Source organism: Odocoileus virginianus, chromosome 5, assembly GCF_023699985.2.
Source record: "Odocoileus virginianus isolate 20LAN1187 ecotype Illinois chromosome 5, Ovbor_1.2, whole genome shotgun sequence".
NCBI classification, from domain to species: Eukaryota; Metazoa; Chordata; class Mammalia; order Artiodactyla; family Cervidae; genus Odocoileus; species Odocoileus virginianus.
The window spans coordinates 4,517,174-4,543,375 of NC_069678.1; the positions used below are offsets into that span (position 1 = coordinate 4,517,174).

Genomic DNA, 26,202 nt, shown 5'->3' on the forward strand with positions numbered 1-26,202 from the left:
GTACTCTATGTAAACGAAACTATTTGTATGGTAATCTGCCCTTCTACAAGATTCAAGACAATCGTTTTATGGGATGAATCATCTGGTGCCAAGATTATCACAAAATGCAATTTATGGATAAGGGGCCTGTTGCCATTCTGAGTTTTAAGACATTCCTTTCTTTTCATTAACAGACTGCTAGTGACTATAGAACATCCAGCTGAAGACTAGCAGGGGGGTACTCTTTCTGCCCCCTTCTGATGCCTATGTCAGAAGCTTTCTCTATCTCCTTTGTACTTTAATAAAACTTAAAATTACACAAAAGCTCTGAGCGACCCAGCCTCGTCTCTGGCCCCAGATTGAATTCGTCTCCTGCGGAGGCCAAGAATCCCGGTGTCTTATTGTTCAGCAACAACCTTTCAATCTGTAGAGATGTGGATGGCTAGAGACTGTCAAACAAAGTAAAGTAAGTCAAAACAAGAAAAACAAATACTGTATATTAATGCGTATATGTGGAATCTAGAAAAATGGTCTAGAAGAGATGGTTATAGGAGCAGCCTTGTGGGCAGGAATTGAAGAGATGGGAGGGAGCCTGTTAGAAAAGGCAGCAACACTGGGTCCCCATCAGCTGAGAAGAAAAAGGTGCAGAGGGCTTTCTGAGTTTTTACTGAGGCTTAGGTCCAACTCTCCCAGGGCTGTTTATCTGAAGCACTTTATTGGTTTTATTTAATACGCTGATTGGTTAACATGACTGGTTACCTAGCTGGTTAACATGATAATTCATCCTCGCTTGGAGAAGGGCATCAGGCTTGAAGGTGAAACTGAAAGCCAAGGAGAGCTCAAAGGACCAGGGTTAAGTCGTTCCCTCCAGATCCTAGTACAAACCAACAGTGGCACTATTCTGAGCCCGAAAAACAGGAAGTTAGATGCCAAAAAGGACTTTGAGGTCAGCCAAGGAGAGCTTGGTGACAAATTCTCCAGATCCTGATAGAATCTGTTTGGCTAAATCTTTCTTTTTTTCTTGCAGTTGTAAGATCTTCTCTTCCACTGTTCCCTCACAAACAAATCTGAAAAACAGACAAGCAAACAATCAAAACCCCACAGAATATCTAAAGAAACAGTCAAGCTTCTATGTATGCTTAGTTTTTAAAGGAGATTTCTTCCTTTATTTTTCCTTAGGTTTGATTAATAACTCTATGTTTAGGAAACCTAAATAACTTAGACTAAATGTATACATCTGTTTAAAGTGATCTGAACTCAGACTGACTTATTACTTCTTTTCAAAGCTGAGATAACTGACAAATGCCAGAATCACAAGAGATACGTGCCTAGTCACTCAGTCATGTCCGATTTTCCGACCCCGTGAACTGCAACCTGACAGGCTCCTCTATCCTTGAGGATTCTCCAGGCAAGAATAGTGGAGCGGGTTGCCATGCCCTCCTCAAGAGGATCTTGCCAACCCAGGGATTGAACCCAGGTTTCCCACATTGCAGGTGGATTCTTTACCAACTGAGCCACTAGGGAATATGCGGACCCCAAAAAATAAAAATTGTAGAGGTCCAGCTTTCACACAAAAAGCTCCATCTTGGGAAGGTCAGAAGGTCTAAAGCTATCAGGCTTCTGCTAAGAATATGTGTACTGGTTAAAGTACAGACTGTCTTATTTCATGGCTAATTCACACTGAAAACAGTCTTGACCAGTTGAGGAAATGCCACTCTCAGTCCTTTCTTCACTCATTGAGCAAGTACTGATGGAGATTCACCATATGCCATGCACTATGCTAGGTATAGGAACATAAAGACGAACATGCTCGTGCAGTCAAAGAGAACACAAGACAGAGACATGAAAATAAACAGCCAGAATAACGATATGACCTGGAAACTGCTCTAATGGAAATATGTCCACTGTACAAGACGAGTGAAAGGAAATCTGTCTGGGGTATTCAGGGACAACCCCATTGACAAGTTAACTCTTAATGTGACTTGTAAGATGAGCAAGGGTTCGCCAGATGGAACAGTGGGGAGGGCAGCCCAGGGAATGGGAACATGTATAAAACCATGGCTAACACGTGCAGCAACATGAATGGATCTAGAGATTATCGTACCAAACCAGGAAGAGACAAATACACCACATGATATCACTTATATGTGGAGCCTAGAATACAACAGAAATGAACATATCTATGAAACAGAAACAGACTCACAGGTATAGAGAACAGACTTGTGGCTGCCAAGGAAGCTGGGGGTGGAGGAGGGATGGCTTGGGAGTCTGGCGTTAGCAGAGGCAAACTATTACATGATGGACAAACAGCAAAGTCCTACTGTATAGCACAGGGAACTATATTCAGTGTCCTGTGATAAACCATAAGGGAAAGTATGAAATAGAATATATATATGTGTAACTGCCACTTTTGCTATACAGCAGAAATTAACAAACACTGTAAATCAACTGCACGTCAATAAAATTAAAAATAACAACAAAGACAAAACAGAATGAATGGAATAGAGAAACTGTCCAACTCTTTGCGATGCCATGGACTGTAGCCCGCCAGGCTTCCCTGTCCATGGAATCCTCCAGGCAAGAATACTGGAGTGGGTTGCCATTACCTTCTTCAGGGGATCTTCCGAACCCAGGGATCGAACCCAGGTCTCCTGCATTGCAGGGGAGTTCTTTACCACTAAGTCACCTGGGAAGCCTAATAGGTATTTGTTTTTTTGAGTTGAATGAGATAAACGCATGAGTAAATGAAAAATGGGTGCGGATGTGGACACCTGAATTCATATATTTTGTGAGGATTTGGATATCTGGGCCTGAAGGTTAGGAGACCTTGGAATTGACGGTGTAGATTTTGGACTTGCTGGAGTAGATAGGATTATCGAGAGAGGTGCATACAAAGTAAGCTGAGAAGAGAGCTAAAGACAGAACAGCTGACACAATCGCTGTACTTGGCACATTTTGGAATTCATTGGTGCCCCTTAGCAAAAGCAGCTTCAGTGACGTGACAGGGGTGAAAGCCAGTTCATACAGTTGAGGAATGAATGGGAAATAAGTAAAGACAGACAATAATTTCTATATGTTCAAGAAACTTGGTCATGAAGATGAAGGAAAGCAGTCCATAACTGGGCTGGATTGCACTGTTAAGTGTCGGGAGCCGCCGGGATGCGCCCAATCCTTGACAAGTTCATGGGACGAGAGAGGAACCTGCAAGGCCGTTCTTTCCCTCGGGGTTGTCCTGGGGACAAGGTCACGGGAGGAGAAAGGAACCTGCAAGGCAGCTCTTCCCCTCAGGGGTGTCCCGGGGGCCCGATATGTCCCTTTCCTCTTTCTGTCTTACTGTTGTTGAGCTTTCTATTAATTTTTGGAAATGTAATATATAGTAATAAGGCCTCCCTGGAAAAGTCCAAGCCTATTTAGAAATGCTCATGATTGCTCTGGCTCAGGACACGACCATAAACATCAAGTCAAAAAGGAAAAGGCCACAGGCATAGTTTGGCTGCTTGCTTAAAAGATTATAATGTTCTAGAATAGAAAAGAGTAGAGGCATTTAGATTTACAAGTAGATGTACTGCTTCAGTTTACTTGCTCCTTGGTTGAGAGGGTTTTCATTATTGCTATTTCCTTGCTGCTATTTGTCCATTGTTTCCCTTCCTTTCAACAACATGGAATATTATGTGTATTTTTGTAGAGTTAGGAAATGTGGTACATAGGATTTCAATAGAAGATTTATATTAACCAGCTTCACTGCCATCACCTCATTATTAATAGAGGTGCTTTGTTGCTTCGTAGTTAATCATTGTAGACTGAGGTTTTGTAGTTTCAGGTAAAGAAAAATATCAAGGTTTTCACATGGTACTATTTTCAGAAATGTTAAACATGTTTGTGTAGCCCTTCCCATGTATTGTTTTATTGTCCAAAGAATTCATACTATACCTGAAATTTGTGGAACATTGCTTTTGTTAGAATGAAAATGTTAGGCCATTGAGGCAAGAAGACTAATGTACGGGACATTCAAGAAAAAAAACCCTGTAATCGGAAATGTTCCAGATGAATGCACAGGGGGAAAACATGGGGAAGGAAAATATGGACAGAAGCATGAAACCAACATCTGATGTAATATGTGGTGACTTAAGCGGGAGGTAATGTTCATTCTATAAAAACTGAGCTGTCCTAAAAATAAAAAAGCTTTTTCTTCCACGCAACCTTCCTTGCGTGTCTGTCTACTTCCTCGCCGACGCCACTCATCCCTTGGGTACTCCTAGACCCGCTGGGGCTGGACTCCAGCAGTTAAGGCAGGTTCTATTATTGTTTTTAAAAAGAGGAGGGTCTCACATAAAGGGACATTCTACAAAATAACTGCCCCATACACTTTAAAAATGTCACTGTCATAAAACACAAAGACTGAAGTGTTGTTCCAGATTAAAGGGGATAAGAGAGTCAGGAGAACTGAATGCTATGCAGGACCTTTTGCTGGGAAGGACATCACTGGAACAAGTGGCAAAATTGAATAAGGTCCATAGATCAGATAATAGTATTGTATCATTGTTAACATCCTGGTTTTGATAACTTTATTGTGATTATGTAAGAGATGTCGTTTTTAGAAAGTGCCTATTTTAGTATTTAGAGGTAAAGGAACATCATGTCTGCAACTTACTGTCAAATGGTCCAGAAAAAAGCTCACACACATACACACACACACAAATGTCACAGCAGTCAGGAATTTTTTGGCATTATTCTTACAATCGAGAACTCTGGGGTATTTTTGTAAGAATTCTTACATTCTTTTCTATGTCTGGAGTTATCAAAATAAAAGTGAAAGAGAGAAAGAGAAAGAGAAGGAGAGAGAGAGAGAGGAGGGTGCTTTCATGGGCAGCCTTGACTGAGATAAGGCTCATCACTGTACTTAAGTTTTCTTCTGCAGGGACCAGCTCCAAGGTTACCCCCAAATTGCCTGTGTTCCCTTCCTGACCATGAGTGCCAAGGAGGATGAGCCCCACAAACACCATCAGTACAGCGACCACCAAATACTTTACATTCTGTTAAAATACTACCCAAGAAAGATTTTCACGGGAGCAGATCTTGGCCCCAGGAGACCTTTATATACTTACTTGTGTATGATGACATCTTTCTGCTGCCCTACTCGGTAGATTCGGTCACAAGCTTGATCTTCAAGCGATGGATTCCTGTGAGAAGACAGGTTGGGCTCAGGGGCACTGACATCCTCGACAAGGGGCGGGCAAATCCCACAGGTCAAATCCAGCCTGCAGTCTGTCTCTGTATGGCTCTTGAGTTTGAAATAGTTGTTACATTTTTAAAGATTTGTTAAAAAAAAAAAAAATCAAAACCAAAACCAAAAATCCACAAAGAAAGAATACATGACAGAGACCCATGTATCTGCAAAGCCTGAAATATTTATAGAAAAAGTTGGCAGATCTCTGTTCTAGTCTATGTGGGGCTTGGAGGCTCCCAGATGTCTTCCTGCCCCCTCATGAGAAACTGGGCTCAGATTTGCCTCCAATAGCAACTCTTAGCACCACCATCAGTTGAAACTATAGGTAACAGAGGTTAAAGTGATGCTCAAATCCAATCATTAACTAGCTGGATGACTCTAGGCAAGTTATCTAACCATAACCTAAAAGGCTTGGGAATGGGAGGGCTGGCAAATGATCATTAATGCCTTTATCTTAAGATTTTTTTTTTTTTAATGTGGACCAGTTTTAAAGTCTATATTGAACTTACTACAATACTGTTTGCCTTATGTTTTTCAGCCGCAAGGCTTATGGGATCTTAGCTCCCCAACCAGGATTGAACCCACACCCCATGCAATGGAAGACAAAGTCTTTTTAACTACTGGACCATGAGGAAAGTCCCCTCTAATGCCGTTTTCAACTTTTAACTTTCTATGACTCAAATAAGGAGACTGAATTTGTTTCCTTCTTTCTAGATTCTCCTTTTCAACTCCAAACTAGTTTCTCATCTTACCTCTTTAAAATCCTGAATAACATTTCTCCAATTCAGAAGCCAGCATGATTCAAATTCTGCTTTCCTCACGTATGGGGGTGGGAGGGGTCCCAAAGTAAGACCTAACCACATTCTCCAGGAAGATAACAACAGGTGGGCCTGTCTGTGCCCATCTGGGCTGCCTGGAGAACAAACGACAATCCCTGGCAACGGTGCCTGGTGTGGCAATCCCTAACTGGCATCACTGAAAAATCAAAACTGGGACAGATTATGATACTTTCTCCTAGCAACGCGTGAATCATTTGCTTCTTATCTAGGAAGGACGCTGCTATGCTCCTGGTGTTGACACTATGAGCAGTGAGCCCAAGGCTGTGCCTTAAGTGTGTATCTAACATAGTTAGAAAATTTCTTTCCCTTTCCCTTTAGGAGTAATGGTTCTCCTTCTTTGCCAATGTTGAGATTTCCTTGGACGTCAATAAGTATGTCTGAAATACGGTGTTTTGAAGAGATAAAACTCTTTGCTGAGTAAAGTAGCTCTTAGCCATGAGAAAAAGCCCTATTCCCAGTTTCCATGGAAACAGACATTAGGTTAACAATAAAGTGAACAGACTATTTTAAATAGTCATTTGAATCCTTCCTTGCTCAGGAATACAGGGCCATCAACTCAGTCTACACCATTTTGATCTGTATCTATACACATGTATGCACAGAGGCAGCTCCACAATACGAAGGGAACACACTCATTATAAGAAGTCAGGTTTTACTGCCCCTCTGGTCTCCCTGCAATGCAGGGACAACTCAAGAAAAATCCATAATTGTTACCAGTGCATGTCCAGAAGAAAAAGATGATTTCCTCCAGTCAGGTTTAGACCGACACCTCCAGCCAAGAGAGAAATTAGCATAACCTTCAAAAGGAAGCACACCATTCACTTTACACAGATTCGGTCTCATAAACCATCTCTCCTCCTGTCACAGGTTCAATACCAAGATCAATACAAATAAGCAAGATGTTCTTATCAAATTTCCTTCTGCAGTCATAAAGGCATTGTTTTGAAACTTTGAGATGCTATTTCCCCTGCCTCACCTTGGAGAAGATTCTCATTTAACCTTTTTTTGGTGAGTCAATCTCAAGACATTAATTGTGTGCTTGCCAAATATATGAATACTATCATTTAGAGTACTGGGGCTGGTCAGTTCAATACACTTTCCATCAACCAGATACTGTCTATTCCACCAGTCCCCACCACTGCCATGACTCTCCTGCCTGTCACTCAACTGTTGTTTGGTTGCTCAGTCGTGTCTGACACTTTGTGACCCCTGTGGACTGTAGCCCACCAGGCTCCTCTGTCCATGGGATGTCCCAGGCAAGAATACTGGAGTGGGTAGCCATTCCCTTCTCCAAGGGATCTTTCCAACCCAGGGATCAACCCCAACTCTCCCCCTTGGCAGGCAGATTCTTTACCACTGAGCTACGAGCAAAGTCCTAAATTCCCATTATCCATAATTAGATGTCTCTGAGAGGACAGTGAAAAAATTGGCTTAAAACTCAACATTCAGAAAACTAAGATCATGGCATCTGGTCCCATCACTTCACAGGAAATAGATGGAAACAGTGAGAGACTTTATTTTGAGGGGCTCCAAAATCACTGCTGATGGTGACTGCAGCCATGAAATTAAAAGACGCTTGATCCTTGGAAGAAAAGCTATGACCAACCTAGACATCAGATTAAAAAGCAGAGACATTACTTTGCCAACAAAGGTCCGTCTTGTCAAAGCTATGGTTTTTCCAGTAGTCATGAATAGATATGAGAGTTGGACTATAAAGAAAACAGCGCCAAAGAATTGATACTTTTGAACTGTGGTGTTAAGAGAAGACACTTGAGAGTCCCTTGGACTGCAAGGAGATCCAACCAGCCCATCCTAAAGGAAACCAGTCCTGAATATTCATTGGAAGGACTGATGCTAAAGCTGAAACTTCAATACTTTGGCCACCTGACGCGAAGAACTGACTCATTTGAAAAGACTCTGATGCTGGGAAAGATTGAAGGCAGGAGGAGAAGGGGAAGACAGAGGATGAGATGGTTGGATGGCATCACCGCTCAATGGACAAGAGTTTGGGTAAACTCCAGGAGTTGGTGACGGACAGGGAGGCCTGGCGTGCTACAGTCCGTGGGGTCGCAAAGAGTCGGACATGACTGAGCGACTGAACTGAATTGACTGTTCTTCCACTTCCCTCCATCTTTCCTCATATCAAGATCCCACCCATCCTTCCAGGCTTGCCTTTTCCACAAAGAGTTTCTTGATCCTAACCAGTTCTGTCCTAACTCTTTTTAACCTTTATATTTTATTCTCTTAGAGTATTTTCACACTTTGATACATACCCCTGATAAATGTCAAAGGAATCAAAAATATCTGGAGGGATCAAAGCTACAAATATTTTTCAATTGAGCTATGTTAAAATTGTCTGTGTAATCGGGAACAATCTGCTCTTAATTATAGAACTCAGCTATGATCAGCTCGTACCTGAGGGCCCCTGGGGCTGTTAAATGCCTCTACCAAGTCCATTCTCTGCTTGGGGTTGACAGAGCCATCAATGGTGGCATAAGTAAATCCACATCTCTTAAGATGCAAGGCTATAACCTTCAGCATGCTGGTCCACTGAGAGACAATGACACTGGAAGAAAGGAGAAAACAGAAATTAACTCATGAAATAAACTCATCTGCAGGGCTTTAACACCTGCTATCCATATGATTCAGTTATCAAATGTGGAAGAAGGAAAGCCTTCTGATACCTAAGGGTACACACTTAGGTGACATAAGATTATAATGCTTCCAGTTATTTCCATATCCAGTCTGCTACTTATCTTGTGCGAAATGAAGTCAGAACAAAGTGGTGGTAAAACTAAATTGACGGCTGCAGCCTCCGATTATCTGGGGACCTAGTTCTCATCTAGAGGTCTGTCGTCCTGCAGAAAAGGAGGACAGGCCCCTCCCCTTGCCAGTCAGAACCATAAGCCTCTAGGGTTTCTCAGTTCCCTCCATGCTGTGCTTTAATTAGAGTTTTAGATCAAAATCTTTCTACAAATGCAGTGAGTAACACAGAGTAAAGTAAAACAAACAAAGACTGAACCTCCTGCATCCCCCGCCCCTAGCTCAGGAACATGTCCAGCACTGCAGGGGCTCCCGGTCTGACCACAGCCATCTCCCTCCATTTCCCTCTGTTATTCTCTGGCTTTGTTTAAGATGCTTCTTCTCTGCTCTTAAACATTTCTTCAGATGCTCAGCTTACTTAGATCCTCCAGGGATTGCCTTTGCAACCAGTGTCAGAAATATTTTAATTAGAAATCATAGGAAATTTGTGCCGTAACCTCAGTACTTTCTGCTGAGTGTGACTCAAGGTCCTTGATATAAAAAGCTAAGATTTATAACCATCCACAATATCCAATTTTCTTGCATAATTACAAGCAACACTTGGATAATGAAATAACACATTTACCTCTTTTGGGACCCTGAATTTCTTCGGACTGCCTCCAATTCTGCCAACAGGGATGAAATCTGGGAAAAGGTTGAATTGACGTAAGTAGGTTTAAGCAAATTTGCTCTTCTCCCTTTTCTCTGGCCTGAATGAAAGAATCAGTCTCCCCCAGGGCCTTTCGGCTTTAGGTGTTGCTCCTCTCTGGTTCCCTCTCCTCTCTGCAGCCAGAGGACTAGTTCCAAACTGCCAGTTTCTTATTTGCTTTCGCTGGCTGAAGACCCTCCAGTGGCCTCCCACAGAGAATAAAGCCCAAGCTCCTTACAGTGACCTCCCAGATTCTCACTTCCTCTCATATCTCCAGCCGTATCCCTCACTACACCCAAATGATGCTTGGTGAAACCAACACTCTCCCTCCACTGAGCGGTGCTTTGTCTCATCTCTGTCCATTCCGTTCCCTCTGCTTAGAACAGCCTTAGGTGCCAACTTAATGTCATTTCTTGGAGGTCCTCCCCAATCCAAGGTGCCCACTATGTGGTACTATACACCTTTTCTTTCTATTATCATGGTCTTTTCAAAAATTATATAATAATTGCTTATTAGTTATCTCTTGATTTCAAGGCCAGAGATGCTCCAGGAGGCAGAGCTGGCATGTGTCCAGTTCATCGGCATCCTCGGCACGGTCCCCCAGCACGCTGCAGGACCACAGAAGATACTAGCCTAATGTTTGCAGAAGGCGAAAGTAAAAGAGCCTAACCCGGTCTGAGGCCTGCTGCAAATGGTGTTGAAGCAGAGAACCTTTCCAGACTGAGGAACACTTGCTCAAGCTTTGCGACAAGCTCCCTGGCTATGTATCCAAACTGCTCAGGGCACAATCAAGTCAATGAAGGACCAGACAGTAAGAACACATGGGCAGGACTTCAAAGAGTGACTGAGTTCATTCTTCCTGACTGCTAAGGTGAGTGACCTTTCTAAAGGTTCTAAGAGGCCTAGAGCTCATCTCCAGAGTGGTAGAGGAGGAAGAGCATTGGACTAGGAACCAGGAGATGAAGAGTTCCTAGTTTGCCATCACGGGGCGAGCTCACTCTGAAACTCCTAGTAGAGAGTTCAGCTTCCTCATGGGTGAAAGGAGCTGAGACAGAGCAATGGAGATGCGCTTAGCTCTTCCCCTCTATGCTGTTATGACATTAGTGATAACCTGTAGAGGCTCCCACATGAGGCTGCATTCCAATCTGAACAAACACTCCCATGACTGGGCAGGAAGATGGTCACAGGACTGTACCATTTTGAATCAGTAGGAATTTAAAAAGCACATACATGAAGTGCCTGTTGTTCTGACAACTTGAGGTTATAGAAAGTTCTTGAATTGCCACGTGAAAAACCTAGCCATAGGTATTTTGAAGAAAAAAAAAAATGCAGTGGGAGAGAAGGATTTATGGTCTATGAGCTGTAGACTAATTCTAATAACATTCTGTATGAGTTTAGGTGTGTGCTATCAAACAAACTCCCTTCCTTAACGTGAAACCACCTTAAGAGGTTTGAACTATGATTAATGGGCTCACATTAAGAAGGCTTATGAATCATTAACTGAGTATCAGACAAGTTGTGAGGAACACAAATTATTAGGAATGTGAGGTTTCAACCCATCTGCTAACTGAGGGTTGCCAGGGCCTGAAACCTGGCCACATAGGGTGCCCTTTGCATGTTCCCACCAGTTACTGATGGTGAAGACCTATGTAAATATTTTTAGAACTCTAATTAAAAGTAACTGTGAGGTAACACCATTCCCTTGGCAGTGACCTCCTTCCTAGTTACATATTTTAAAAACTTTGAAAAAAGTCTGAGGAAGCCTCAGAAAGCAGCAGAGAGAGAAACCAGCCATGCAGGGCAGGCAAGACAACAGGCAGGTTCCAAGTGAGCCAGTGGAGGGGCAGGCCTGAGTCACACACACCCCAGGCTTCTTCTGAGGGAACCCTTCAGTTCTTAAATCACTCTCGTGGGAGTTCAGTTCAGTCGCTCAGTTATGACTGACTCTTTGCGACCCCATGGACTGCAGCACACCAGGCCTCCTTGTCTATCACCAACTCTCTGAGTTTACTCAAACTCAAGTCCATTGAGTCGGTAATGCCATCCAACCATCTCATCCTCTGTCATCCCCTTCTCCTCCCACCTTCAATCATTCCCAGCATCAGGGTCTTTTCAAATGAGTCAGCTCTTCGCATTAGGTGGTCAAAGTATTGGAGTTTCAGCTTCAACATCAGTCCTTCCGACGAATATTCAGGACTAATTTCCTTTCAGATGGACTGGTTGGATCTCCTTGCAGTCCAAGGGACTCTCAAGAGTTTTCTCCAACACCACAGTTCAAAAGCATTTCAGTGTCCTATCTTTTTGCCTTTTCATACTGTTCATGGGGTTCTCAAGGCAAGAATACTGAAGTGGTTTGCCATTCCCTTCTCCAGCTTCCGTGGGAGTAGAGTGACTAATGAGGACAGAAGGCTGGTAACAATCAAACCTGGCAGATTGAAGCTTCTCAACAAAGGAAAGCAATTGGTGCTCAGACGTTAAGACATTGTCTTAAGGCCCAGGTGTTTGTGGCTTTCCCAAAACAAACTGCTCACTTGCCCAGGCCCTGTCCCCAGTGTAAACCTGACAGACTCTTTCCCCAGGAATCCATGCCAGAAATCTGCCTTGATATGAGAAGTGGGCCCAAGCCACTCTCTGAAAGCCCACTTCAGTTCTATTCGTGAAATGAAACCAGAATTCAGAACTAGAGGGAGAATCTGACCAGCTAACATCTAGTAGCTCCAGCTCTGCCATCAAACAGCTGGACCCACTTGGACAAACATGGCGCTCTCAAGGAAATATGTGAGGAGTTGAAGTCTTTCTACTAGAATGGAGGTGATCATACTACCTTGGTGCTCTCTCTCTTGTCATCAAAAAGCTCCACCTTGAAGCATTTGCCATTAAGGGAAACGGAGGCAGACGGCTCTGAGTCGTGAAATTCGGACAAGGTCAAGGCACTGAGCTGCTCCTCCAGGGAGAGGGCCAGACCTTCACTCTTCAGCTCCGTCGGATCCAGGGCCTGACCGGAATCAGACAAGGGACACAGCAAATGGGCGGCTGAGGCAGCAAGCCACTGGACTTGCCAAAGTGCTGACTGTTTAACACTGCACGTGGCAAAATGTTTTGTAATTTACCATCAGTACCCCCTTGAGTAAACCCAGATTAAAATGAAGTCTTACAAGTTTTTCTCACCAGATCAAAAATAAACCAAAGTGGAACTTTTTAGAAAATTGCCAGATAGACTACAAGATTATTCTATTTGCCCCAGCTGGAACAATAGAGTTAATTAAGCTATTAATAATCAAGACATAATTTACAGTACTACCAAAAAAAAAAAAAAGACACATTACTTCAATGCCTCAAAAAAATAATACATTTCAATAAAAACTTTTTAAATAAAAAAATTTTCAAGTACTAAGTAGTTTCTTTTCTGTTCATAAAAATGACATGTGCTTATTACAGAAAACCTGGAAAAGTTCAGAAGAGTATAAAGAAAAGAATCATTGATAACCAAGGAGAAAATATTCTAACTGCCAAGGAGAAAAAAAAAGTAACACATTTCTTTTTTTCATTGAAGTATAGTTAATTTACAAAGTTCTGTTAGTTTTGAGCATACAGCAAAGTGCTTCAGTTTTATATCCATATATATTCCTTTTCAGGTTCTTTTCCATTATAGGACACTACAGGATACTGAGTTTAGTTCCCTGTGCTATACAGTAGGTCCTTGCTGTTACCTCTTCAATATATAGCAGAGCGTATATGTTGCCCCAGACTCCTGACTTACTCCTCCCCCAGCCAGCCCTCTGCCATCCCCTTTGGAGACACTGCTTGTTTTCTATGTCTGAGACTATTTCTGTTTTGTAAATAAGTTCATCCATATCATCTGTTTTGGATTGCAGTTGTCTTTCTCTTACTTAATATGAACTCTCTAGGTCCAACCATGTTGCTGCGAATGGCATTATTTCATTCTTTCTTCCGACTAATATTTCACTGTATGTATGTATGCATGCATGCATATGTGTGCATATATATATATATATATGTATACATATCACATCTTTTTTATCCATTATTCTGCTGATGGACATTTAGGCTGCCTCTATATCTTGGCTACTGTAAATAGTGTTGCTATGAACACTGGGGTGCATGAACCTTTTTGAAATAGTTTTCTCTGGCATGTGCCCAGGAGTGCAACTGCTGGATGGTGTGGTAACTCTATTTTTAGCTTTTTAAGGAACCTCCATGCTATTTTCCATAGTGACCGCACCCACTTACATTCTCACCAACAGGGTAGAATGGTTCCTTTCTCTCCACACCATCTCCAGCATTATTTGTACACTTTTTAATGATAGCCATTCTGATTAATATAAGGTGGTGCCTCACTGTGGTTTTGATTTGCATTTCTCAAATAATTAGCAATACTGAGCATCTTTCAATGTCTCTGTTGCTAATCTGTATGTCTTCTTTGAAGAAATGTCTATGTGAATCTTCTGCCCATTTTTTGATTGGGTTGTTTGGCTTTTTGATATTAGCTGTATGAGTTGTTTGTGTATTTTGGAAATTAATCCCTAGTCAGTGGCACTGTTTGCAAATATTTTCTCCCAATCCATAGGTTGTCTTTTCATTTTGTTTATGGTTTCTTTTGCTTTGCAAAACCTTTTAAGTTTAATCAGGTCCCATTTGTTTATTTTTGCTCTTACTTCCATTACTCTAGAGAACAAATTCAAAAACATATTGCTGAAATTTATGTCTGAGTGTTCTGCCTGTAACATTCTTCTTAATTATGAATGTGTCTCTACCCATTGTAGAGACAACTTTTCCAATTGTATAAATACTTGAGTTTTCATAACTAGACTTATTAGCTTTACGACACCCTAAAATACCAAAGTATTCACAAATGGTTTCCTTTTTAATGAGGTAGTACTATTTTCTATTCTAAAATAAAGCTTTTTTTAAAAACAAAATAAATAATAAAAGCTGTTCTCAACATCATGGGAATTATCTCAAGATCACTAATGATTAAAATATTGTAAAATACGCAGTCCCATCTTTGCTGCCCCACCGAAAAACAAAACACCCTCGAATCCCATCTTGCTTGACCCGGCAGACCAGAGCCCAGGCACAGGACACTGAGGGGACCCCTCCTCGGCCCCCCGGGGCCCACACAGGCGCTCTGCTCACCGACTTCAGCAGAGAGAGGTGGCAGCAGCATTGGCGGAGCCGCAGCAGCTGTGACAGGATGTGGACGGTGCTGGAGGTCGCCCAGCTGGCTGCCGAGGAGGGCCCAGGCCCATGGGACCCAAACTCCTGGGCCACTTCCAAGAAGGAAAACAGACACGGGAAAGAGCACAGTGTTTAAAACAGAAACATGGGGAAGACCCGTGAACTAACTGAAGAGATTTGAAACCTGCTTTGATCTGAGCTTCAATAACACAGTTCTAACTCACTTCTCTGCTAATGAAGAAAAACGAAATACTCATTTTCTCTACAGACCTACTGTATTTACATTTTAATAAAACAGATTTCAGAAATAACTAAAAACAAGTTTACATCACCAGGTCTGGTGCTTGCAGATTATATTTTACTTTAGTTTGAGGTTCCAAGCTAAGGTCAAGTCTCTGTTATCAAGAATTCACGACCGCCATTTCTGTAAGTTTACCAAATCTGCACCCACATTTTCATAAGTCTCTGTATTTACAAGTGTCCCACTGCTCACCTCTATTGAATGGATTGTCAGGGCTTCTTCCAGATTGGTTGTTCCCACTTTCATGTCTTTTTAGATAGTACTGCAAAGCCAACCTGCCTCAGATCAAGAAACAAAATGCACATAGAGTGGTCACTAAGACCAAACAGGTTTACCAGGGTCACTGCTTAGCTGTGATCGTGGTAGGACCCTGAAGAATTATAAAAGTGGACTTCTTGGACCTCCCTGGTGGTCCAGTCGTTAAGGATCCACCTGCCAATGTAGGGGACATGGGTTCAATCCCTGCTCTGGGAAGATCCCACATGCAGGGGGGCCACTAAGCCTGTGTGTCACAGCTACTGAGCCTGCATGCTTTAGCCCGTGAGCCTATGCTCTGCAACAAGAGACGCCCCCGAAATGAGAAGCCAATGCACCACCAATAAGAGCAGCTCCCGCCTGCTCCAACTAGAGAAAGCCTACGTTCAACAACAAAGACCCACCACAGCCAAAAATAAATAAATTAATTTTTAAAAAAGTGGAAAAGTGGACTTGTTAAATGAAGGCAGGCTCACAGCAAGCACTGGCCAAAGGTAATAAAGATAATTAAAAGCTAAACCATTTAAAAATGATTAATAAATATTAACAAACTTATTTATACTATAAAATATTAGTATTATATTCTATATCAGTTTAATATTAAATATGTAACAGTAATATGTTATTAATTAGTTAAGATTAATATTAAAATGTTTATTAATAAATATAAGATCTACAAAGAGGAAAAAACTTAATCACTTTGGAAGGTTTGATGAATAGCTTCTTAAAAGTTCTGGTGAGAGGCTGGACAACAGGTCAAAGGTCAAAGAGATGTACTAGGTTGGCCAATACTTTCCTAATACAGCCCCACAGCGACCAGGAAGACCTGGTGACAGTGTGCACAGCCTAGACCTTCCATGCAAGAAAGCCAGTGAACAGGCTCGCTGTGTATATGAGGCAAAGGTGAGTTGGGGGAGAGGTGAGAGAACAAGGGAGCTTTTGTAAAAAGAACCACTGATATTCAACTTGTCAATAGTACTGTAACTGCAGTTAGAGGAACCTTGACCCAATCCCAAGCAAGAACAAGAATAAAAAAACAGCTGTGAGAAGGTGTTTCTTCACTGCACATACCTCGATCTTGCAAAAAGGACACTATAGACAGTCTCTTCGTCTTCAGAGAGTTTTAAATGGTGCAACTGAAATTTACGCTGGGGCAGCACCACCTGGAAGAGTGAAAGACAAAAGAAGCCACAATGAAGTTCTACAGTTAACTGCATATTACGGAGCACATTCCCCAGAGTTGACACTGGGAATCTAGTCAAGCCTTGGACGGCAGCTCCCACCCTCCCCTGAGAGCAGAATGGCTGTAACACACCACAAAACAGGACAGCTATGATCCCGGGGGCAGGACAGCAACTCAAGGGCCTCTGTGTAGGAGCATGGGAGACCCAGGGGCTCCTGAAGCAAAGGCTATGGCAGTGCAAGCCGAGTCAAGAACACGGTCACCCTCCTTCCTGACCCCCCACATCCACCCAGCGACAAGTGTCAGTGGGATTACCAAGGGCTTGCCAGCGGAGTCCAGCTGGTCCTTTGTTCTCCTCAGCAAAAGGGTCCTGGTTAAGATATTTAACCGTTCTCCTCCTTTCTTTGAGCCATTGTCTACTTGACTCTTCCACAGCTTAAACTCATCAAATGGAGAACAACGGAGAAATCTTTTTCATCAGAGGACAGAGAACAGGAAAGAAGCAGGGGAGGATGGAGGAGAGAGTCAGAGACAGACGTAAGAGGAAAAGCATACCAGGTTTCACAGGTCATCCCAACCAACGCGAAAAGTCAATTCCACAGCAAAGCTCTGCCAGACAGAGCAAAAGGGTCCAAGTCGGCAACCACGTCATAAACCACATCATACAAACGTGCCTTTTCCCATTCAAATGTCTGTGTCACCACAACAGGACATATAACCAACAGCTAGAATTCATTCCTAAAGGTTCGAAGGCTAACAGAGAACTTCTATATCCTCTTAGGAGCTGACTTAAATAAAAGCAGGTATTTAAAAATCAGCATTCTTTTCTGTTTGCTTCAAATCAACTGTAGCCCTGACCTCAGGCCATGTGTTCTAAAGCAAAAGTAGCTCAAAACATTCCTAGGACTTAAAAAAGTGACTTTTGTTTCCTTTAACTGGTCCTGTATTTTTCCACATAGAAGAACTGCATGTCATGAAAGTCCTGTATCAGCCAGTCAATCAACAGATTATATTCTCATAAATATTAATTCTCCTGTCCCTTAAATGTTGACAGGTTTGCCACCTGCTACACATGCTAATCTGGCGTACAAACAGGCGATACTGGAGATATGAAATAATCAAGAAGGGTTACCGACAGGGCTCACATCTACCTAATCTTAAAGAGTTTACTCACTTCAACAGTGAATACATGTCCAACAAGTTGTTCTGAATCGGTGTTCCAGTGACAGCCCACCGGGCTTGGGCCTGGAGCTTACACACGGCCATGGAAGTCTGCACCCGGGGATTCTTAACGTTGTGAGCTTCATCCAATATGATTCGAGCCCACACTACTTGAAGCAAAGGTGATGACGTACCCTGGAAGAAACACAAGTGAAATCTAGCAAAAATATAGGAAAACATGTGTGTCTTCCAGCCAATAAGGGGAAATAAGCAAATTTCAAAGACTCACTCTTATCTTCAAGTTTGAGGGCCTAGATCAGGTACACTGAAATATGGATTAAGCTTAAGAAACCAAGAGCAGAAACTCAATGAGTACAAACAAACAAGTCACTTGACTTCCCAATTGTTGAGCACAAGATGTTTAAGGGTAAAATGTTTCCTAATTTTAGTTTTCTGTATTCTTTCAACCCACTTTTGAGCAATGGCCACGGGTAAGGGATACACTAGCTGTCAAGGCTGCAAAGTCATTCAATCAATAAAAAATTTACTCACTTTCCCTAAATTTACAGTAATTCACTAAAAATTTACTAAAAGCCGACTTTATTTTCTTTTTTGGCCACATCACAGGGCATGCGTGATCTCAGTTCCCCAATCAGAGATCAAACCCATGCCCCTGCAGTGGAAGCATGGAGTGTTAACCCCTGGGTTACCAGGAAAATTCCCTAAAAGTCTCCTTTTACATGTAAGATACTAAGCCAGACACAAAGATCATTTCCTCTCTTCAAGGAGCTCACAATCTAGCGGGAGAGAAAAAATAAAACAAGCATAAAGATCATTATATACAATGTATATACAGCAAGTCCTACTAGATGATTTAATATAGAACAGTAGGAAGCTAGTGGGTCTTGCTCACTGCTATATACCTGAAATAGCATCTGGTACATGATAGATATTCAATATTTGCAGAATGAATGGACTGTCGAGGTGTAAGCCAGCAGTAGGTGCCATGAGATGCATTTGACCACAGAGGGCAGCAAAGCACTCCGTTCAGAGGGAGAACAGCTAAACACGATGACAGAGTATGGAGGGAAGCGCAGCCCTTGGTACAGCTGAACATGGGGTGCCCCTGGGAGGGAGGCGGGCGGGTAGGGAACAAGGGACACTCAGGAAGGGCAAGACTGTACAAGGCCTGAAAAATCATTTAAAGGAACGAGGGTTTTAGCCTGAAAGCTAAGAGAAACCATTGAGGAATCTGAAAAGTTAATCATCTGCAAGAAGGCAGAGCTGGTCATGAGATGGGCAAGTACTCTAGTCAGTTCAATCACTCAGTCCTGTCCGACTCTTTGTGACCCCAAGGACTGCAGCACACCAGGCTTCCCTGTCCATCACCAACTCCCAGAGTTTACTCATTCATGTCCATCAAGTCGGTGATGCCATCCAACCATCTCATCCTCTGCCATCCCCTTCTCCTCCTGCCTTCAATCTTTCTCAGCATCAGGGTCTTTTCAAATGAGTCAGTTCTTCACATCAGGTAGCCAAAGTACTGGAGTTTCGGCTTCAACATCAGCCCTTCCAATGAATATTCAGGACTGATTTCCTTTAGGATGGACTGGTTGGATCTCCTTGCAGCCCAAGGGACTCTCAAGAGTCTTCTCCAACACCACAGCTCAAAAGCATCAGTTCTTCGGCGCTCAGCTTTCTTTATAGTCCAACTCTCACATCCATACATGATTACTAGAAAAATCATAACTTTGACAAGACAGACCTTTGTTGGCAAAGTAACGTCTCTGCTTTTTAATATGCTGTCTAGGTTGGTCATAGGTTTTCTTCTAAGGAGTAAGCATCTTTTTATTTCATGGCTGCAGTCACCATCTGCAGTGATAAGTCTCTCACTGTTTCTGTTATTTCCCCATCAATTTGCCATGAATTGATGGGACCAGATGCCATGATCTTAGTTTTCTGAATGTTGAGTTTTAAGCCAACTTTTTCACTCTCCTCTTTCATGTTCATCAAGAGGTTCCTTAGTTCTTCTTCACTTTCTGCCATAAGGGTAGTGTCATCTGCGTATCTGAGGTTATTGATGTCTCTCCCGGCAGTCTTGATTTCAGCTTATGCTTCATCCAGCCCAGCATTTCACATGATGTACTCTACGTATATGTTAAATAAGCAGGGTGACAATATACAGCCTTGACGTACTCCTTTCCCGATTTGGAACCAATCTGTTGTTCCATGTCTGGTTCTAGCTGTTGCTTCTTGACCTTCATACAGATTTCTCAGGAGGCAGGTCAGGTGGTCTGGTATTTCCATCTCTTTAAGAATTTTCAAATTCAATTTAAGAATTTGACTGTGATCTACACAGTCAAAGGCTTTGGCGTAGTCAATTTAGCAGAAGTAGATGTCTTTCTGACACTCTCTTGCTTTTTCGATGATCCAACGGATGTTGGCAATTTGATCTCTGGTTCCTCTGCCTTTTCTAAATCCAGCTTGAACATCTGGAAGTTCATGGTTCAAGTACTGCTGAAGCCTGGCTTGGAGGATATTTGAGCATTACTTTTGCTAGTATGTGAGATGAGTGCAATTGTGTGGTAGTTTGAACATTCTTTGGTATTATCTTTAGGATTGGAATGAAAGCTGACCTTTTCCAATCCTATGGCCACTGCTGAGTTTTCCAAATTTGCTGACATATTGAGTGCAGCACTTTCACAGCATCATCTTTTAGGATTTGAAATAGTTTAACTGGAATACCATCACCTCCACTAACTTTGTTCATAGTGATGTTTCCTAAGGCCCACTTGACTTTGCATTCCAGGATATTTGGCTCTCGGTGTGTGATCACATCATCAAGGTTATTTGAGTCATGAAGGTCTTTTTTGTATAGTTCTTCTGTGTATTCTTGCCAACTCTTCTCAATATCTTTTGCTTCTGTTAGGTCCATACCATTTCTGTCCTTTATTGTGCCCATCTTTGCATGAAATGTTCCCTTGGTATCTCTAATTTCCTTGAAGAGATCTCTAGTCTTTCTCATTCTATTGTTTTCCTCTATTTCTTTGCAGTGATCACTGAGGAAAGCTTTCTTATCTCTCCTTGCTATTCTTTGGAACTCTGCATTCAAATGGGTATATCTTTCCTTTTCTCCTTTGCCTTTCCCTTCTCTTCTTTTCTCAGCTATTTCTAAGTCCTCCTCAGACAACTATTTTGCCTTTTTGCATTTCAACATAATAAAAGCTATATATGACAAACCCACAGCAAGCAGTACCCTCAATGGTGAAAAACTGAAAGCATTTCCCCTAAAATCAGGAACAAGACAAGGGTGCCACTCTCACCACTCCTATTCAACATAGTTTTGGAAGTGTTGGCCACAGCAATCAGGGCAGAAAAAGAAGTAAAAGGAATCCAGATAGGAAAAGAAGAAGTGAAACTCTCGCTGTTTGCAGATGACATGATCCTCTACATAGAAAACACTAAAGACTCTACCAGAAAATTACTAGAGCTCATCAACGAATATAGTAAAGTTGCAGGATATAAAATTAACACACAGAAATCTCTTGCATTCCTATACACTAACAATGAGAAAACAGAAAGAGAAATTAAGGAAACAATACCATTCACCATTGCAACAAAAAGAATAAAATACTTAGGAGTATATCTACCTAAAGAAACAAAAGACTTATACATAGAAAACTATAAATCACTGATGAAAGAAATCAAAGAGGACACAAACAGATGGAGAAATATACCGTGTTCATGGATTGGAAGAATCAATATTGTCAAAATGGCTATACTACACAAAGCAATCTATAGATTCAATGCAATCCCTATCAAGCTACCAACAGTATTTTTCACAGAACTAGAACAAATAATTTCACAATTTGTATGGAAATACAAAAAACCTCGAATAGCCAAAGTAATCTTGAGAAAGAAGAATGGAACTGGAGGAATCAACCTGCCTGACTTCAGACTATACTACAAAGCCACAGTCATCAAGACAGTATGGTACTGGCACAAAGACAGAAATATAGATCAACGGAACAGAATAGAAAGCCCAGAGATAAATCCACAAACCTATGGTCACTTTATCTTCGACAAAGGAGACAAGGATATACAATGGAAAAAAGACAACCTCTTCAACAAGTGGTGTTGGGAAAACTGGTCAACCACTTGTAAAAGAATGAAACTAGAACACTTTCTAACACCATACACAAAAATAAACTCAAAATGGATTAAAGATCTAAATGTAAGACCAGAAACTATAAAACTCCTAGAGGAGAACATAGGCAAAACACTCTCTTGACATAAATCACAGCAGGATCCTCTATGACCCACATCCCAGAATTTTAGAAACAAAAGCAAAAATAAACAAATGGGACCTAATGAAACTTAAAAGCTTTTGCACAACAAAGGAAACTATAAGCAAGGTGAAAAGACAGCCCTCAGATTGGGAGAAAATAATAGCAAACGAAGCAACAAAGGATTAATCTCAAAAATACACAAGCAACTCCTCCAGCTCAACTCCAGAAAAATAAATGACCCAATCAAAAAAATGCATTTCTTTTTCTTGGATGGTCTTGCCCACTGCCTCTTGTACAATGTCACGGACCTCCATCCATAGTTCTTCAGGCACTCTGTCTATCAGATCAAATCCCTTGAATCTATTTCTCACTTGCATTGTATAATCGTAAGGGATTTGATTTAGGTCATACTTGAATGGTCTAGTGGTTTTCCCTACTTTCTTCAATTTAAGTCTGAATCTGGCAGTAAGGAGTTGATCTGAGCCATAGTCAGCTCCCAGTTTTGTTTTTACTGACTGTATAGAGCTTCTCCATCTTTGGCTGCAAAGAATGTAATCAATCTGATTTCGGTATAGATCATCTGGTGATGTCCATATATAGAGTCGTCTCATGTTATTGCAAGAGGGTGCTTACTATGACCAGTACATTCTCTTGGCAAAACTCTGTTAGCCTTTGCCTTGCTTCATTCTGTACTCCAAGGCCAAATTTGCCTGTTACTCCAGATATCTCTTGACTTCCTAGTTTTGCATTCCAGTCCCCTATAATGAAAAGGACATCTTTTTTGGGTGTCAGTTCTAGAAGGTCTTGTAGGTCTCCACAGAACCGCTCAACTTCAGCTTCTTCAGCATTACCAGTTGTGGCATAGACTTGGTATGCCAAGACTTGGCATAGACAATAGATTATTGTGATATGAATGATTTGCCTTGGAAACAGAGCTCATTCTGTCATTTCTGAGACTGCACCCAAGTGCTGCATTTCGGACTCTTCTGTTGACTATGAGCGCTCAGTCGTGTCCAACTCTTTGTGACTCCATGGACTGTAGCCTACCATGCTCCTCCATCCATGGGATTTTCCAGGCAAGAGTACTGGAGTGGGTTGCCATTTCCTTCTCCAGAGGATCTTCCCGACCCAGGGATCGAGCCCCACATTGTAAGCAAGATGCTTTACTGTCTGAGCCACCAGGGAACTCTATGAGGGCTACTCCAGTTCTTCTAAGGGATTCCTGCCCACAGTAGTAGATATAGTGGTCATCTGAGTTAAGTTCACCCATTCCAGTCCATTTTAGGTCACTGATTCCTAAAATGTCGATGTTCACTCTTGCCATCTCCTGTGTGAGACGAGCCATGCCGTGTAGCCATGAGCCGTGCTGTGTAGGGCCACCCAAGACAGGCGGGTCATGGTGGAGAGTTCTGACTCAATGTGGTCAGAAGGGAAGGGAGAAGGGAATGGCAAACCACTTCAGTATTCTTGCCTTGAGAACCCCAAGAACAGCATGAAAAGGCAAAAAGATAGGACACTGAAAGATGAACTCCCCAGGTCGGTAGGTGCCCAATATGCTACTGGAGAACAGTGGAGAAATAACTCCAGAAAGAACTAAGAGACGGAGCCAAAGCAAAAACAACACCCAGCTGTGGATGTGACTGGTGATGGAAGTAAAGTCCTATGCTGCAAAGAACAATATTGCATAGGAACCTGGAATATTAGGTCCACGAATCAAGCACTCTAGAAATCACCCCAAACACAGAAAGTTGTGAATATTCTATTGCACTAAGAATAAAAGTATATGCAAAACAGTAGGTCTTGGAACAACACTGTATTTTCATGGGGGAAAAGCCCATAAGAGTTATGCAATAAAGCCTCTACATAACTGAGACTAGCCTGGAAACAGCAACATTCAGGTTTTTTCCTCTGGTTATTGTTTAAGCCTCTGGCCCACTGTAGCCTATTTCTTTGCAACCCCTTTTCCTGGGAGGTGGAGTAAAGGCAGGGAATAATGCCTTAATATCAAAATACTAGTCCTGACACGGAATACAAAACACATCCTGAGAGTACACCCCAAAGACTCTCAAACAAACATTGCAACAAGTGAAGCGTCCCTATATTCACACCATGATCAGCACAACTGCAATGTAGTCATTATTTCTAAAAAACAGCAAACTGCATCTCCACCTTCAGTACTGAGGAGGACATCTACAGTAAAAGAGAAGGGACAGGGGAAAGAACTCTGTTTCCACAGGAGAAGCAGCACGAATGCTAATGACCCAAGTAGTGGGGACCTTTCCATCTGTGATGCTGTGAAAAGACTGCTGTTAAACAATCTGTGGTTCTGACCCTACTTCCCCAGCAGGGTCCACACCTCACCTCTACACTGGGGTTTGCACCCAGGATCTGTTTGTCTTGTTTCGCTGTGGGGATCTCCTTGGCCAGGAGGCTGTAGGTGGTAATCACGATGTCATATGTGGACAGGCTGCAGATATAACACAAAGCAAATGGTAAATCATTCAGCATGACTCTGACAAAGTGAGACAGAGTTGATTCCTTCACAAAAATACCTCCAGCAGAACTCATTAATTTGTGTCAATCCATACACACACACACCCTGAAGAGGTAAATTTAACACACTTGACTTACTTATCGCTTACCACTGGTCATTTTTACAGACTACTTACTGTAACTAGAACAGCCCCCCTCTTCCCAGCCAAGTCACAAAGGATCATCTCTGGCTGAGGACAAATTAAGCTTGATGAGATCTGACAAGAACAGAAAGTTGGGCAGGATTGGGATCTAATATTTAGTTAATTTGACACAAATGATTCTAAAGTCCCAAGGAAGTAAGAAACCTCTGAAGTACTGTTCATCTTATATTAAGAGTGCTTTCTCCTCATTGTTCTGTAATGGATTCATGAAAACCCATTCATCTAGCTCTGACATTTGGGCACAAAAATACATGCTGTACACTTTCAGCTCCCCTTGCCTATACTTTTTACATGTAAAGATTCTTAGAAAAGCACAAATCTTTCTCCAAGGAAGCTTAATATTGTGTACCTTAGAGAACTTCAGTAAATACTTTTGATAAAGATGACATGCGAATTTGGAGAGGCAGTGATGCCTACTTGTTGCCTTAGCATCATAAAAGGGTGTCTGATTGAGAATGAGTCCTATCAGTCAGCTAGTGCACTCAGAACACAAACCCAGTACAATCAAAATGCAAATCATATAAGATAGAACTGACTTCTAAACAAATATCTATATTACTCCATGCCAGAGAAGGCGTGCAGGATGGCCACTACTGCCCTGATTCCTTTCGTCTGCTGAAATGACTACTAGTCATGAGAGCTGTGCCCTTAAGACTCAGGGTCACCATTCTGGCAATTCATCCCCAAGAGAGCACTGTGTTGTTCTTTAAGAGATAAAATATCCAGTATCAGAGGTTGGGGAGAGAGATTACTTAGAAGGAAAAACAACTCAGTTCTTGACTAGATCAGCAAGTATTCATTCCAGACCATCATATCATAATTAAGAGCAAAAAACAGGTCCTTTAAAACCAAAAGACAAAGAATAGGACTACAATCACCATCTGGGGAAACATTTTCTTTCCTCCTTCCTGGTCATCCCCTTTAGGAATTGTTAGGTTTAATCCTAACCTTTTGAATCTAAACTTCTTAGATGGTTCACATATGAAAAATACAGCCATAAACATTTAACTAGCATATATCAACTAATCATTAATATTACATCAAGATGCTCTGTTAAGACTGAGTTGGTTCCATTTACACTAACAGAAAAAGAATGTGAATTTGGAATCAGATATTCAATCATGAAATAATTGTGATATATCCCTTTTACCAGGGGAACTCTGCTACTTCCTAGCTGACAATTCAGGCATCTCAGGCTAACTTGCAAGGCAGCTTGTTGAGAACAATAACAGGATATAGCAACAGAACACCAGTCTCTCTCAAGATGCATCCCTTAGGTGAAGGCTGTTTGGTGATGATTGTGCCTGTGGCCTTCACAAATACCATTAGCCTTGATTAAATAAAATATCAGAGGGCACATAAGGTCAACATGACCCTTAAGCCAAGATGCTGAACACCTCATACTGACGGCAACATTTCTGCACTTACACTTTTGCATGTTGATTCCGGTTTGGCCCATGATACAGACAGACTCTTAATCTGTTGTGGCTCACATGTTTCTCCACCTCATTTTTCCAATGATGGATCAGAGAGGCAGGACAGATGATTAGTGTTCCACGAGAAGTGAACTCAGAGGAGTCTTGAGAGGGGGGAAAAAAATCAACACCTAGTTACACTCATTA

General features: G+C 41.9%; 1 protein-coding gene across 1 annotated transcript in view; it reads right to left on the minus strand.

The window, feature by feature from the left end:
• Window positions 1-460: 460 nt before the first annotated feature.
• Window positions 461-26,202, minus strand: part of TTF2 (transcription termination factor 2) — a 50,806-nt gene continuing 25,064 nt past the window's right edge. The window contains 13 exon segments of the mRNA XM_070467240.1: window positions 461-1,046; window positions 5,085-5,159; window positions 6,760-6,842; window positions 8,461-8,611; window positions 9,434-9,492; window positions 12,321-12,491; window positions 14,654-14,787; window positions 15,189-15,271; window positions 16,323-16,414; window positions 16,750-16,903; window positions 17,609-17,790; window positions 24,246-24,351; window positions 26,009-26,159. Of these exon segments, the coding sequence (XP_070323341.1) occupies window positions 902-1,046; window positions 5,085-5,159; window positions 6,760-6,842; window positions 8,461-8,611; window positions 9,434-9,492; window positions 12,321-12,491; window positions 14,654-14,787; window positions 15,189-15,271; window positions 16,323-16,414; window positions 16,750-16,903; window positions 17,609-17,790; window positions 24,246-24,351; window positions 26,009-26,159 (1,586 nt within the window). The 3' untranslated portion in view covers window positions 461-901.